The sequence below is a fragment of the Macaca thibetana genome, chromosome 8 (assembly GCF_024542745.1).
Source record: "Macaca thibetana thibetana isolate TM-01 chromosome 8, ASM2454274v1, whole genome shotgun sequence".
Lineage (NCBI taxonomy): Eukaryota > Metazoa > Chordata > Mammalia > Primates > Cercopithecidae > Macaca > Macaca thibetana.
Window position 1 is genome coordinate 10,453,531 of NC_065585.1, and position 14,851 is coordinate 10,468,381.

Below are 14,851 nucleotides of genomic sequence, written 5' to 3' on the forward strand. Positions count from 1 at the left end.
TGAAACCCCCGTCTCTACTAAACATACAAAAATTAGCTGGGCATGGTGGCGGGTGCCTGTAATCCCAGGTACTCTGGAGGCTGAGGCGAAGAATTGCTTGAGCCAGGGAGGCGGAGGTTGCAGTAAGCCGAGATCGTGCCGCGGCACTCCAGCCTGAGTGACGGAGCGAGACCAACGGAGCCAGACTCCGTCTCGAAACAAAACCAAACCAAAAGCAAACCAAAAAATTAGCCAGGTGTGGCGGCGGGCACCTGTAATCCCAGCTACTCTGGAGGCTGAGGTGGGAGAACCGCTTGAACCTGGCGGGCGGAGGTTGTAGTGAGCCGAGATCGAGTCACTGCACTCCAGCCTGGGCGACAGAGCGACACTCGTCTCCAAAAAAAAAAAAAAAAAAAAAAAATTGTTGGATGAGTTTCCTGACAGGGCAGCTCAGAAACCTTTAATATGCCTGAGAGAGAGAGATGTACAGTCCAAGTTTTTCTAGACGCCGGGTGCTTCTCGCCTGCAGCCTCCTGAGACTGGAGCGGGTCCCCAAGACCTAGGAGGGCCCCCTGCTGGGCGGGGACGGCTACCAGCCTCAGGCCACACCCCCTCAGAGTGCTGGTTGGTCTGTGGATGGTGTCATGTGCTCATTCTGGGCCAATCGGAGCCTTCCGTGGCGGCAGGCTGCCCTGTCCCACCTGGGCAGAGCTGTAGCCGCGTATTGGAGAGAAGCGCGGGTGGGTGGCGCCTGCCGGGGATAACTAGGGTGGTGGGGCTTCCTAGGAGAGTGCGGGAGTCTGGGAAGGAAGGGTGTAGATGGAGAGGGAGTGTCTTCACCTCTGCATGCTCCGTGGGAAGCGGCGGAGGCGCCCAGCATCCCTTCTACTCTGCCCTCGGTGGAGGTTTACTAGGTAATTCTCCCGATGCGAGTTTCCGCTCTGAACTTTCCTGTTGATTCTTCGGTGGCTTGAGAGGTGTTTGGGCTGTTCTCCACTCCTGGTCGCCTGTAGCAATTCCTGGCAGGAATGCTGTGCTGCTCTGTAGGGTGGCCCAGGACTCACGGGCTGCCTTGGTTGGCTAGAGATGCGGCCTGGGCCTGGGGGGCCTCCTTGGTTAGAGATGGCCCGGGCCTGGGGGTGGCACCTCCTTGGTTAGAGATGGGGCCAGGGCCTGGGGGTGGCACCTCCTTGGTTAGAGAGGGGGCCAGGGCCTGGGGGTGGTACCACCTTGGTTAGAGATGGGGCCAGGGTCTAAGGGTGGTGCCTCTTTGGTTAGAGATGCGGACGCGGACAGGGCCTGGGGGCAGTGCCTCCTTAGTGAGAGACGCAGGCAGAGCCTGGGGGTGGTGCCTCCTTGGTTAGAGACTTGGGCTTCTGGGGGGTGGCACCTCCTTAGAGATGGGACTTGGGCCTGCGGATGGGCTCCTCCTTGGTTAGAGATGCGGGCAGGGCCTGGGGGCAGCGCCTCCTTGATTAGAGACGCAGGCAGGGCCTGGGGGTTGATGCCGCGTTAGAGATGGCCAAGGCCTAGGGGGTGGCGCCATCTTGGTTAGAGATGCGGGCAGGGCCTGGGGGCAGCACCTCTTTGGTTACAGATGCTACCTGGGCCTGAGTGGGGGGCGGTGCCGCCCTTGTTAGCAATGGCCCAGACCTGGGGGAGTGGCGCCACTTTGGTTAGAGATGCGGGCAGGACCTGGGGGCAGTACCTCCCTGGTTAGAGATGCTCCTGGGCCTGGGGGGCGGTGGTGCCTTTGTTAGAGATGGCCCAGGCCTGGGGGCTGGCGCCACCTTGGTTAAGATGACCGGGCCTGGAGGGTGGCGCCTCCTTGGTTGGAGATGGCTGGGCCTGGGGGCGGCGCATGGTTAGTTACGAACGGAGGACCTGGGCCTGGCAGCTGTGGAATGGCTCTTGCCTTTCAGAGACAAAGATGGAGAGAGAAAGGGGTATGGGATTTGCTCAAGAGGGTGGCCAGGGGCCCTACTGGAAGCAGAGCCGAGGCTTCTCACTTCTCAGAGCGTCTGCAAGGGCCTTCTTGGCCCGAGTGCCTCCCCGGGAGGATGTGGACGCAACCCCCTTGCGCTGGGCCTGGAGTGAGCTCCTCCGCTGCTGCCTGGGCCATGGTTGGTTCGTCCTCCTCTGGACACTGCCTTCTCCTAGGTTCTCCCTGCCTGGCTGCCTCCCCTGAAGCCCTGAGACCCGTCAGTTTGCAGCACGACCGTCCTGCTGTGGGCATGAGAATCCTCCCTTTCCCAGGTGACTTCATTTTCATGTTTTTTTTTTCAGTTAGTCTTTTGAGAACTAATTTTCCAACTTTAAAAAATGAAGACCTTAGATATATAATGAGGCAAGGTTTAGGGAACTGTAGTTATAGTGATAACTACAGTAATAGATTTGATTGCTTTTTCTATTTAATACTCCGAATGTCTTCTAGGGAGAAAGGCTTTGGTTACACGGACACCTTTTATTCTTTGAGCCAACTTGATTTGAGGATTCCGGTGGGGAGGGGGCACAGGAGCACACTAGAGCTGAAGTTTCTGCAAGTAAAAGCGCATGGATCTGGAGTTTCTGGAGCCTTTAGAAAGGCAGGGAAGACCCAGTGATGGGAAGGAGAGGCGAATGAACCAGGAGGATGTCTAAATGGAGCCTGTTCTGTGTTGACGTCTCCTTGAGACGCTCAAATACTGAAGGCATGTTGGATGTAGGGTTTGTTCTCATTTAACCTGTTATTATGACAAAATTTACACTTACAGAAAAATGGAGAGAGTAGTACAAAAATATGCCCTTCACTCAGTCTCCTGAATGCTAGTATTTTACTACATTGCTTTGTCCTCTCTTTCAGCCATTTGGGATCAAGTTGCAGAGCTGATGCCCCTTTGCCTATCCCTAAGTATCTTCGGTGTTTACTTCCTAAACACAAGGACGTCCTCCCACATAACCACGTTTCAGTTATCAAAATGAGAAACAGCATCCGTGCAGCGCCCCTCTTGAGATTCCACTGATTGTCCCAGCCACACCCTTTATGGCGGAAGGACACCCCAGCCACGCCCCGCATTCCAGGGTCACATCTCTTCACTCTCTGAATCTGGAGCGCTGCCTCTGGCCTTGTATTCCACGACATTGATATTTTTGTGGAGTATGGGCCAGTTATTTTGTAGACTCTACCTCCCTTTGGCTTTGTGTAATGCTTCCTCGTGAGCAGATTTAAATTCTGCATTTCTGGGCAGGAATTACGCAGAAATAATGCTGCGTTCTCAGCACACCATAGCAGGAGGCATGTGATCATGATTTTTCCCATTACTGGTGATGCCACACGTTTGAGGAGGTCAGGTTGCTTCACTGTAAAGTTACTGTATTTCCCCTTTGTAATGAAATGCCTTGTGGTGAGCTCTTTGAGACCGTGTGTTTATCCTGCTACTCCTCACTCCAAAGACTTTCTTCATTCAGTAGTTTCAGCACCCATTGATGATTCTTGCCAGAGTTGGTTAGCATCAGGATGGCTGCTACATGATGGGTGTCTAATTCTGTCATTTCTTCCGCACTTACTAGTTGTCTTCTCCCTCCCCCCCCGTCCCCCCTGTTTTATCGAGGTATAATTAACAAAAATTGTATGTATGTAAGGTATACAATGTGACGCTTTGATGCAGGCATACATTGTGAAATGATTATCACAATCAGCTAATTCACATAGCCGTACCTCACATTGTTACCATTTTTTTTTTTTTTTACTAGTTGTCTGTGTAAGCAAGAATGTTCTCTTTTCCTTGATTTATATTTGCGTAGACTCGGGCATGCTTATTTTAGTCAGTGGTCTGTAATCTTTTCTCATTGTTTAATTTGATGCTCAGATTCCCCCATATTTGGCCAGTTGTGTTAAAGTGGGCCTTTGTGTTCCTTCAGCATGCCCCCGCTTTTGTGAGGACTTCCTTGCTTTCTGGTACAACATATTCTGGGCTCATTTTGTGCTTTCCCTGTTCCAGCTCTGGAATCAGCTGTTTCTACAAGGAGGCCTGGTTTCTTTTAGTGGAGAGTGGCATTTAGAATCAGAGGTCTGGGAACTAGGTGAGCTGGGTGTCATTGCCTCTGTGCCCTCTCAGAAACACAGCTAGGAAACAGAGGGATGTCTGTACATATATGAGACATACATATATCTAAACTCAGTACACACCTACACAATCTCTATTTCCCTCTTAAAAATCATTGAGTTCACATGGATTTTTCCAGTTGCAATTCAACAACACAGTGTATTCTGTCCTCTCCCCTTTCCATGATAACTCCCTTCTCTGACAAAGAAAAATCTGGATCTCAGTATCCATAGTATAGTTACTTATTTACTCAGTCCTGGACTATACCAAAAATAGTTTCAGAATCAGGAAACCATGTCTTTGTGAAAAAGAAGCCTGCTACCTAGAGTTCAGTATTTAATTAGAGCTCTTCTTCTCTTTAGCCTGAGGCATCTGGTGTAAACAGCAGCTTCCAAAGTTACTTGGGTTGATCGTCTCCTATTTCAGTGCAATTATGGTTATTCATTGAAAGTATGGTTTTGTTCATTTGTTTGTTTGTATTTTGTTTTAGGATTTCCTCCCATACTTGTTTATTTTACTTACTTTCATCCTCTGACTAGGTGAATTTTGGAGGCGAGCGTATTTCAGTGAAAGGACTGAGTTTCACTTCTTTTCGTTTGTGGAGCATGAACAGGGAATGGCAGAGGGCTGAGGGTGTAAATTTCCAGGAAGGAGTGGAAGTCCTGGGTGGCTGTGGCCCTGAAGGGACTTACCCCATTGAGGTAGGGATGGGGCACCACTGCTGACACCTGGATTCTGAAACCCTTCAGTGAGCGTCTTTCTTCTAGTGCTTTGTCTTGATTCTGGTTTCTCTTCCTTCAAACCACCATTCTGATTTGCATTTATTCCCATTGTATAGATGAGGAGTCAGAGGGTCAGAGAAGTTGGTTTTCTCCTCTGCTGGGGATTGGACTGGGGGCTTTCCCACCCTGAGCCTGATCTTTCTTTCTTGGCACACCATCTTCTTTTTCTAGAAAATGAGAGTGAAGAATGATTTAGTTCAGGCCGGTGTGGTGGCTCATGTCTGCAATCTCAGCACTATGGGAGACCGAGGTGGGCGGATCACCTGAGGTCGGGAGTTCGAGACCAGCCATGACCAACATGGAAAAACCCTGTCTCTACTAAAATACAAAATTAGCCAGCTGTGGTGGCAGGTGCCTGTAATCCCAGCTACTCTGGAGACTGAGGCAGGAGAATCGCTTGAACCTGGGAGGGTTCAGTTAGTTCAGTTAGTTCAGATTATTCTCAGGGATTCTTAAGTGAACACTTTGGAAACGTTCTGGTTTTCATGATAAAGGAAGTGCAGATAAGTATCTTTTATAGCTTTAACATGGATCTTTTAAAGCACTTTACTATATTTTGAATTAAATGATATTGATGATTTTGGAGCTTACAATCTATTGAGGGAGACAGGTTAAACCAGCACAGCATTAAATCCGTGATTACAAATTGTGGTCATACTGCAAGGCAAATAAGCAGGAGGGAGTATCAGAGACCTCATTAATATTGAAGGGGATTTACGAAAAGTCTCCCTGAGAAAGCTAGGATGGAGCTGAGACTTGAAGAATGAGGTTCCTGAATTAATTAAAAGTCTGAAAACCAGCGAGCAGGTGCTTGCTTACCCGTCCTCCTCACCTTGCAAAATTGCAAACCTGCAGGCCAGAACAAGCTGCCCTGTGGCCGGAGTTCTCTTTTGTCTTGTATCGCCCCCTAGGGGACATGTGTGTGAATGGTCCTGCTACAGGTGGCTTGGGAAATACCCTGTCTGTGGAGGCGCCCGCTGCAGCGGAGACTGGTCTCCTGGCCACCACCACAGTGCAGACCCCGCCTGAGCATGGAGCTGAAGGGCCAGGATGCCACGCCTGCAGGAGAGAAGACCCAGGGCCACTGGATAGCTTGTTCAGATGCTTACGGCACTTGGCTATGGGAGAGACTGGCCTTGCCAGGGACACCCTGAGGCTGTACTAGCCTAGTGTGGTGAGGAGAAGGGGGGCAGCCTTTCTGAGGCTCCCAGGGGTGTAAACACAGGTGGCAGCTGCCCACAGTGATGCCCCTGCATCAAGGGGAGGGTCAGGTAGGGCTTTCTGACCTTGTTTAGACACCGGCTGGGAAGCTGGACTTGGACACTCTGTCCTTTCCAACAGCAAGAGTCTACAAAACTAGATTATAAATAACACCACGGTCATGTAAAATTATTCTCATAAACAAAATGGAATTGCTTATTTATGTTCCTGAAGGGGAGGGTCTGTGTCTTCCTCATTTCTGATTGCACCTAGCATGGTGAGTGACAGATGTCAGGCATTCATTTAGTGTTGAATTATGAGGCCAATGCACATAAATGAAAAGAATTCTGCTCTTTTCTCCTAATAAAAACTGAACAGCCTAGATATTTGGATAATACATTAAATATTTATTTTATATTTTGGTTACCAGGAAAAATGGGCCAGATCATTTTGGTAGGCTGGGGATGAGTTGAGGGGATGGTTTGGAAAATTCTTCTTTTTCCAGTGGCTCTCCTTCCTCAAATTTAAAGCTCTATTCTAGAATTTGAAAAGACCCTAGACACATGTAAATACTAAGGGGAAGTTCTTTCTTCAGGATTTAATTTTGAAAATCAGAACATTTTATGTAACTGAGACTGATATAACTGAGGCCAATCTCAGACTTTTGTAAAGCGAACATTTGGAATTGAATTTGCATGTTTTCCACATCTGCCTCCAGTTCCTGCCCAGCCTGTTTTTTATCTCCTTGATAAGGACCTCAGGATCCCTGAGCACACAGTCAGCTTTTAAACCTGTGACAATAATAAATGAAAATGTTCGTCTGTCATCTGCCTCTCCTGTAACAGTGCAGACAGGGACTCTGGTCTACAGGTTCTAAATCTGCTAATTCTTAGTCTCGATTTTCCTAACTCAGTGAATCCCAAAGAGTTTGGGAGTGTTGGAAGCCTTCTACTACCCTGCTGGAGGTCAGGGAGTAGAACCTGTGTACTGCATCTCTCTCGTCTGCAGGGAAAAAGTTTCCTGGTATTCTGGAAATAATGTGAATACTGGATTCGTGCCTAGTCCGAACTTGGATGTGCTGTAGGTGAAAAATAACACATTGGCTATTGAAGACTTAGTACAAAAATTTAAAATTTCTCATTGATCTTTGAAAGTGGATTATAAGTTAAATGATTCTATTTTGGATATACTAGATTAAAGAAAACATCATTAAAATTATTTTTTTCTTGATTCTTTTTATTTTAATATGGCTACCAGAACATTTTAAATGACATCAGTGGCCATGCTGTGTATCTGTTGGACAGCACTGGCCTGGACAAAGCATCCAACCTCTTGCCCCGTGCTTTCACAGACCTGGGCTGGAGTGCGTGTCCTTGCGCAGAGTCACACATCTGTCTGTGTCCTCCATTCTAGGAAGTGTTCCTGGCAGGGAGGCCATCTCCAGGAGCAGTGCCTTGCACCTTTTAAGAACAAAGTAGCTGTTGACTGAATTCGGCCTTATATATTGTTTTCAAGCCTGTTTTGCCTGGTAGATTGACTACCTTGACCGCTGGACATTCTACTCGTTTTTCTCTTTCATGGCTGCCTCTGCTCTCTATCGTAACATGCGAATCACATCTTTGTTGAATTAAAACATCCCTGAATTAGGGGAAGGAGGCTTAGTAGAGTCAGCATTTCTAAGGACTTGGGTTTTGTCTGGCAGGAATTCTCACCCACCATGGTGTTGATGCGGGGCAGGTTCTTGGCTTCCTTCAGGAGGGAATTCAAGAGTGAGCTGCCGGTGGTAGTAGAAAACAGCTTTATTGAGGCAGTGACAGTGTTACCGCTCCCGTGGAGCAGGCTACCCCGCAGGCAGAGCGCCAAGAGTAGCAGTGCTTTGCAGCCATATTTATGCCCACTTGCAATGATGTGCTAATTAAGGGGCAGGTTATTCAGAAATAGCCAGAAAGTGGGTGGTAACTTCCGGTGTTGCCATGGCAAGGGGCAGTAACTTTTGGGTGTTGCCATTGCAATGATAAACTGTTACGGTGCTGGTGGGCGTGTATTATGGTGATGGGCAGTGAGAGGTGCTTTGGGCCCCTCTTCCCAGTTTTGACCAGGCTTCAGTCTGGTCCGAAGTTGAATCCTGCCTGCCTTCTACCTCAGTGTGATGTTAGTAAACTGCAGAAACGGAAAAGTGCAGGCAGCACCTTCATCTGCTGTGTGCCAGGCACTGTGTTTGGTGCTTCACTGGAATAAACTCCGTGCATCTTGAAAACCCCAGGAAGCAGAGTGAGGAAACCATGGCTGGACACGTCTAATGAACAAACGGGCTGAATCCCACCTACTGCAGCTCTCGGTTCCCTGAGGCTGCAGCAAGCTCTTATTTGGTCTCTTCCTTCTCTTGATGGGTTGAGGATGCAATGGGATAGAAAATGCGGGTAGAATTTGAGGCCCCTGAGGGAGAGGGTGGAGGTCAAAGGTGGCATGTGGGACCCTGAGCGACTGTTGTGTTTCCAGAGCTGGAACTGGGTGGCAATTTTCTGCTCCCTCCCAGGGCTCCTGACAACTCCTCCAAGCACCTGCTGTGGCTCAAACTGTGGAAACCCAAGTCCTGGCTCCTTTTCTTCCCTTTGTCTCCCCCACCTTCTTCTCCCCTTCCTCGTGGCTCGTTTTCTTCTCAGTTCTTGGGATTTGGATCCCTTATTTCTACTTGCTGTCATTATTGGTGCTGTGTTGTTTATATTGCCTCTCAAAAAGCTTCTGAATTGCCTGTGTCCTTGGTTTCCCTAAAGAAAGTGTGTGTCTGTTTGTGTGTGCACGTGTGCTTGTATGTGCTTTTGTGTATGTACGCATGTGTGTTTTGTGGGTGCGTGTGTGTATGTGTATTTGTATAGATGTATGTTAGAGGACAGCAGAAGCAACTAGGGACCCAGTAGGTAGCTTTAGCTATCCAGCTGAACGTTTCTGGATTTAAAAATTTCTCTGTTCTCTTCAGCATCGACACTGTTTTTAGCAGCCTACAAAGCCTTTTCCCAGTATTCCCCTACCGAAGACCCCCACCACCAGATACCCCCACCGCCCATCATTCTTACCCGGGCAGCTGTGGTTATCTCCATTTTTGAGCTGAGTCCATACAGATTGAGGAAGGGAAAGGTGGCTCCAGTCACACGGAAGTGGTGATGCCATGGGGTTTGCCATGGTGTTTGAACCCGGGGCTTCTGACCCGAGCTCAGTGCTGAAGCTGGCTTTCAGGCGGCCCTTTACTTCAGAAGCGAGATGAGAGGTAGACCGACCCCACAGAGGAACCTAAATATGCTAAAGCAACACAGACCAACAGCTGGCAACCCGGACGTGCGGTGGTGATGGGCATTGCTATGTCTCCCCAATACACTAGAAAATGGGAGAGGATTTTGCTCCTTTTACTTTTGATGTGGAAATGACCACAGAGACTTGGTTACTTAGAGGCATCTCATGAGAGCTGTGGGTATGAGGCTCCTCAGGGCCACCTTGTCAGTTTGTCAGTGGGGAGCTGTGCTGTCCAGGGTCTGCAGTGGGGCAGGGGGTGTTCCTATACCCTCAGCCCTTCCCACACATCTGCTCTCAGGGTGGGGGGCTGTTCCTGTTTATGTAAAATGATTTGTGTTGCTTTCCTGAGGGCCACATTTTAAAGCTATGATTATTGTGTTAAATGTGAATATATTCCATTGCCCAGGGGCTCTCATTTTGAGAGTGCTTAAAAATAACTTAAAAGAATTTATGCCAAGTTTCAGCATGGAAGAGATGTGTATGCATAAAATTATAATGCAACTGTTGGCCCAGCCTTAATTATAGCTGATGCTGAGTATTTCTCATTTTATTTTGTTAATCCAGCTTCAGCAAAGAAACACCCACGGGATTTCTCTCTTGCGTTTAATAAACACGTTAACTGTGTGAGCTATGGGATTTGGCATGTTCATCAGCATTTTATGAGATGCATGATAATCATTTCACAAATTAGGGGTGTGCATTTATTGGAACTTCAATCCACTGAGCCTCAGAGCCGGGAGGGAGGCACCTTGGGGATGATTTATGGGCAGGGGAGCCGCAGGAGGCAGGAGGGCTGGTTCCTATTGCGTCCCTGCAGGATGAAGGGGAGGAGGGTGCTGGTGAGTCTGCCCCACACCCTTGCTTTGGTCTCTGTCTCTCTGCACGTTAGCCTCCGCATAAGGCCTGAAGACTGGGCTCCACTTTCAAACACTCCAAGGCCACTTTTAATTTGGGCTACTCCTCTTTCAGAAGAGACACTGAGGGATAAAGAAATTCAGAGACGTGTGCAGAAGCCATCCACTGGAAGTATGAGAGCCACTAAGGAGCTCGGAGGCCTGGGCTCCTGACCAGGCCGGTACCCCTCATACTGCTGCGTGTACAATGGTGCCTCCGAGGGGCCAGGTACTAAGTGAGGCACGTCGTCTTCGTGATGTCCTGCGGTCCTCCCTACAGCCCTGTGCAGACGGAAGCTGAAGCTCAGAGAGGCTAAGTATGTGTGCGCAGGGTCACACAGCTACGAGGGCCAAAGTAGTGTCCCGATCTGTATTGTTTTAAATGAGAGGTTTACTTGTGAATCAGAATATTGTTTTTTTCCTATATCTTTTCCTCTAAAATTTGCTGTTCACGTTTTCTTAGATTACTGTGTCACATGCATGTAGAGAAGTATGCATAGGATAAACAGCTTAGTGAATGTTCGCAAACTGAACTCACTGCATAACCAGTGAGTAACCAGTGTCACATCTGGAAGCAGAACTCCCCTGCACCCCAGAAGTCTCTGGTCCCAGCCCCCAACCCAGGATAACCCGGACTCAGGGCAGGGTGGTTGTGCCTGCCTTGTAGCCATGTCAGTGGAAGCATGCCACCTGGACCCTGGGTTAGATTTATTCCTCTCCATGCCATTTCTGTCACATAGAAATGTGGGCATACACGGGAGAGCCCCATAAGAGTTGAAAATACCTTACTCAGGTTGAGAATTGGCCAGGTGGCGGCCAGTCTGTGGTCAGAGTTGGTCTGAGTTACCTGCTGTGGCTGGCCAGGGTATCTGAGCTGTTAGGGCAGCTGCACCCCCTCTGGGGACCAGCAACAGCAGCGACTCCACCTAGGAAGGACAGCGGAGTCTGGTCCTGGGCCAAGGATGTGTGTTTGGGTTGTAGCCCTGCTGTGTGTCCACCTGCTGTATCACCTTGTAATCCCCTCCTGGCCCAGTTAACTCATCTTAAGATGGGAACAGCAGCCCCTCACTTACTGGGTTAATGTGAAGGTTAAGTGGGGTGACGGGGAAGGCACCAACCAAGAGTTAGGCAATCAGTAAACACTAGCCATGTTTTTTAAAATTATGGCCATTCAGATGTAGTGCCCTGATGGGCCACCGGAGGGTGGTGTTAGCACGTGTATGTCGCCCTCCCATCGATGACGGTCTGTACTTTCTGCCTGACGGTAACTCCCAGTGTTGTTTTGCTAAAAGCCTGTCTGCCTCTTACCTGGTGGTCCACTGTTCCCTGGTTCTGGACCTGCTGCCAACCTGTGCAGTGGGCATGCTCATTAAGTATGTGGTCTGGGTGGGTTGGTATCACTTATATCTGGCATACTGTTATTTTCCCGCTGTTGCTCCCCAAAATGAATTGCTGTAGTAAATTATAACAAACACAGCAAAGTCCCCTTCTCCATGTAGCTCCTTTTCTTAGTTGTAATTAATCATTTGAAATGTCCTTCTAACCATGACACTGGCTGTGGGCTGGGGAGACCAAGACTTGCATTCCTCGCAGTATTGCTCTCTGTGAGCATTACAGGAAATAACAAGCGATTTCCCGTGGCAGGGCTAGGCACCAGGGGGGTAGGCAGATGTGGTGGTCGACTTGGAGGGTCTTGGTTAAGTTCTGGCTTTTTAATTCATCTGGCTGGGGGCTCCTTTGGCAACTCACTCACCTGAGCCCCAGGTTTCTCCTCTGTAAAAAGGAGATGCTGACGGTGGTGGTGGTGATGGGGATGACACCATGTACTCGGCTGTTTCCCAGGACAGCAGGGAGGTTCCAGTGTGGTCACTAATAGGAATGTATGTGTGACCAACAGGAGGCAGCGTAAGCACCTCCCTGCAGCTGGTGGCTGGGGCAGGGGAGGGTGGGAGTGCCACATTGTGCCATGAAGTCTTGATGTCTTCCTCTCCTTCCCATGACTGACACGTGGAAACTCCTAGAACACCAGCTCTGGGAGCTCCTGTGCCTTTTCCTGCCTGGCCTCCTCTAACCCCGGCAGACCATCTGCTCACCTGGGCACTCCTTACACCCAGCCCACACATTTGCAGCTCTGGAATCTGGCACTTTCAGGCTAGGCTGCCCACACCTGCCACACTCACCAAATTTCTCGTTGCAATGAATGAAACTTTTATGCCAAGAATGCCTTTTCCCCACATAATCTAAATCTATCTTGCTGCCGGTTAAACTAGTTTCCTGTCTTCTTTTATTTTTTGGGTCATTTTATCAATGAACATATCTTTATTACATAAAGGAAGGGAGAAATGTAAGACATATCCCTACCCTGCACAGTCAAACATCTAATCAACGTCAAAGAAAAATACCAGGAACCCAACAGCTGTGCCCAGAGCTGGCATGTCCCTGTGGTATGGGCAGCCCTGGCCTTGATCTCGGTCTTGAATGAGTGTTTGGTCCTGACCAAGACAAGTTGACGTGTCTGAGGCCAAAGCGGTCTGGTGATCAGTAAGTCTTCCCCCCCAAGAGGGAGATCTTACTATTTTGTCAGTTGCTATCCCTTTATTTCTAACACCCATATAAGTGTTTTTTAAAATTTATTTTTTATTTTTTGGATTACATGTGTAATTCCTGTTGTGGAAGATCTGAAAAACTCAGAGAAAATCTCTAAACTAGCAAAATCACACTAATTGTCTTCCATCTACCCAAGCCAGGCACTGGTATGGGGTGTTAGGGAGCTGGGTGGATGGGCAGAAGGTGCTCGGTCCTCTCCTCGGTCCCTCTCAATGTCCCTCTCTTTCTCTGTCTCATGGTCTGTGTGTCTCTGTTTTTTTTTCAGACCAGTTTCCTTGGCTTTTCCCCTGTAAGTTAACAACTTTCCCCTAGTCACCCAGGTGGAAAGCCTTTTATCAGAAATTGCAAATTGGCAACCCGCAGGCCAGACCTAACCTGCAGATTTGCTTTGTTTGGTCTGCAGAGGCTGCAGAGGTTTTTTTCTTTTCTTTTTTTTCTTTCCCAGAAAAATCTTATTTGATGGCCAGTGCTTAAAAATCAGGGGATTCCAACTACAAGTTCAATATTTGGGCCTCCAGTGGCTGGACCTGGGAGGCAGCTGCCGCATCAGATGGGGCAGCTTTCTAAGTGCCCCCACCCGCTGTCTCCAGACCTCTGGGATGGGCCTCCTGCCTGGGGGGCAGGAGCTTCTTGCATCCATTCCTGGCCAAGTACTGGTCTGTGGGGGGCTCTTGGAGGAGCCGCCGCAGCTCTCAGTGTGCCTGCCCTGCCTTTAACCTGTCCTCTCTCCACACTCAAGGCTCTTCCAGCAGGTGAGGCTCTTGGTTCTGACCCCACTGGCTGCGTGGCTTCCACTCCCTTCTCCTTTCCTTCCTCCAGCTGTCTCGCCACCTCCTGGAGCCGTTCAACTTCCCCTTTTCTGACAAACCTCTCCCAGGTGCTCCAGCCACAGAGATCTCTGCCTTCTCCGCACATGCTCCTGTGGCATGTGGTTAGTATGTTCATATGTAGATGTGCACACATACAACCTGCTTTCCTACCTAATTTTTAAGCTCCTTGTGACTCATCAAGTAGCTGTGGAACCATACAGGCCTGTATTTGATTCTTAGGCAAGTTATAGCTTTCTCATCTGTAACGTGTGATAATCATATCTTTCTGTCTGACACATTCGCAGAGCTACTGTGTACAGCTGTGCAGGTTACACACTGCACAAAGGAGCCACCTCTTTTTTTTTTTTCTTGTATCCTCCGTGCCCGCAAGGGAGCCACTTTTTAAGAGGGCACATTTCGCATAATGAATATGTATGTTTATTATGAGTTTTCCACAAATGACTGCAAAGTGTATTGTTCCAACAAACTCAATATGTTATGACCATTTTCTGACAGGGGGTGCTAGTGTCTTAAGGAAGGATGCGTTTGTCCAGTTCTCACCGAGGTGCCTTAACGGCTAGCAGCAACCCAGCTTGTCCGGATCAAATGTGAGAGGGAGCGCGAAAGCCTCTGGTACTCAGGAAAAGTTTATCTCCTCTCCCTTGAAAGCAGGGCTGTCGTGCTGGCATAGAGGTGAGCTCAGAAGCCGGGCTTACAGCCTGAGTGTGTATGGCATGCTGGGGAAAAGGGGCCTTACAGGGAAGGGAGCCGGGGTTGGGAACCAGGATCTCCCCAGCTCACATCCAGCCTGCCCAGTTATATGGAAATGCTACTGAACTTCATTGATTCAAACACTTTTATTTTATTTTGTTTTATTTTATTTTTGAGACAAAGTCTCACTCTGCACCCACAGTGGAGGGCAGTGGCACGATCTCTGCTCACTGCAACCTCCGCCTTCCAGGCTCAAGCGATCCTCTCACCTTAGCCTCCTGAGTAGCTGTGACCACGGGTAGGCGCCACCACGCCTGGCTAAGTTTTTGTATTTTTGGTAGAGACAGGGTTTCGCCATGTCCCTTAGGTGGTTTCGAACTCCTGAGCTCAAGTGATCTGCCCGTCTAAGCCTCCCAAAGTGCTGGGATTACAGGCGTGAGCCACTGTGCCCGGCCAGACTTAGATTTTAGCATCTCTAAGATCAGGAGGCAGCTTAC

The 14,851-nt window shown here is 49.0% G+C and overlaps 1 protein-coding gene across 5 annotated transcripts in view; it reads left to right on the top strand.

The window, feature by feature from the left end:
- ZFAT (zinc finger and AT-hook domain containing) overlaps nt 1-14,851 on the top strand; it is a 235,157-nt gene that overhangs the window by 15,401 nt on the left and 204,905 nt on the right. Inside the window, exon 1 of one of the 5 annotated variants that reach the window (XM_050801566.1) lies at nt 776-893. The exons of 1 other annotated variant lie outside the window; for it this stretch is intronic. Coding sequence is in view for 1 of the 4 variants with exons in the window: in XM_050801562.1 (XP_050657519.1) it covers nt 2,214-2,235 (22 nt within the window). In the remaining 3 variants the exon portion in view is untranslated. Of the gene's footprint in view, nt 1-775; nt 894-2,106; nt 2,236-14,179; nt 14,337-14,851 lie in introns of those variants that run through there. 3 more of the 5 variants (XR_007728259.1, XM_050801562.1, XM_050801564.1) reach the window with 3 other exon arrangements.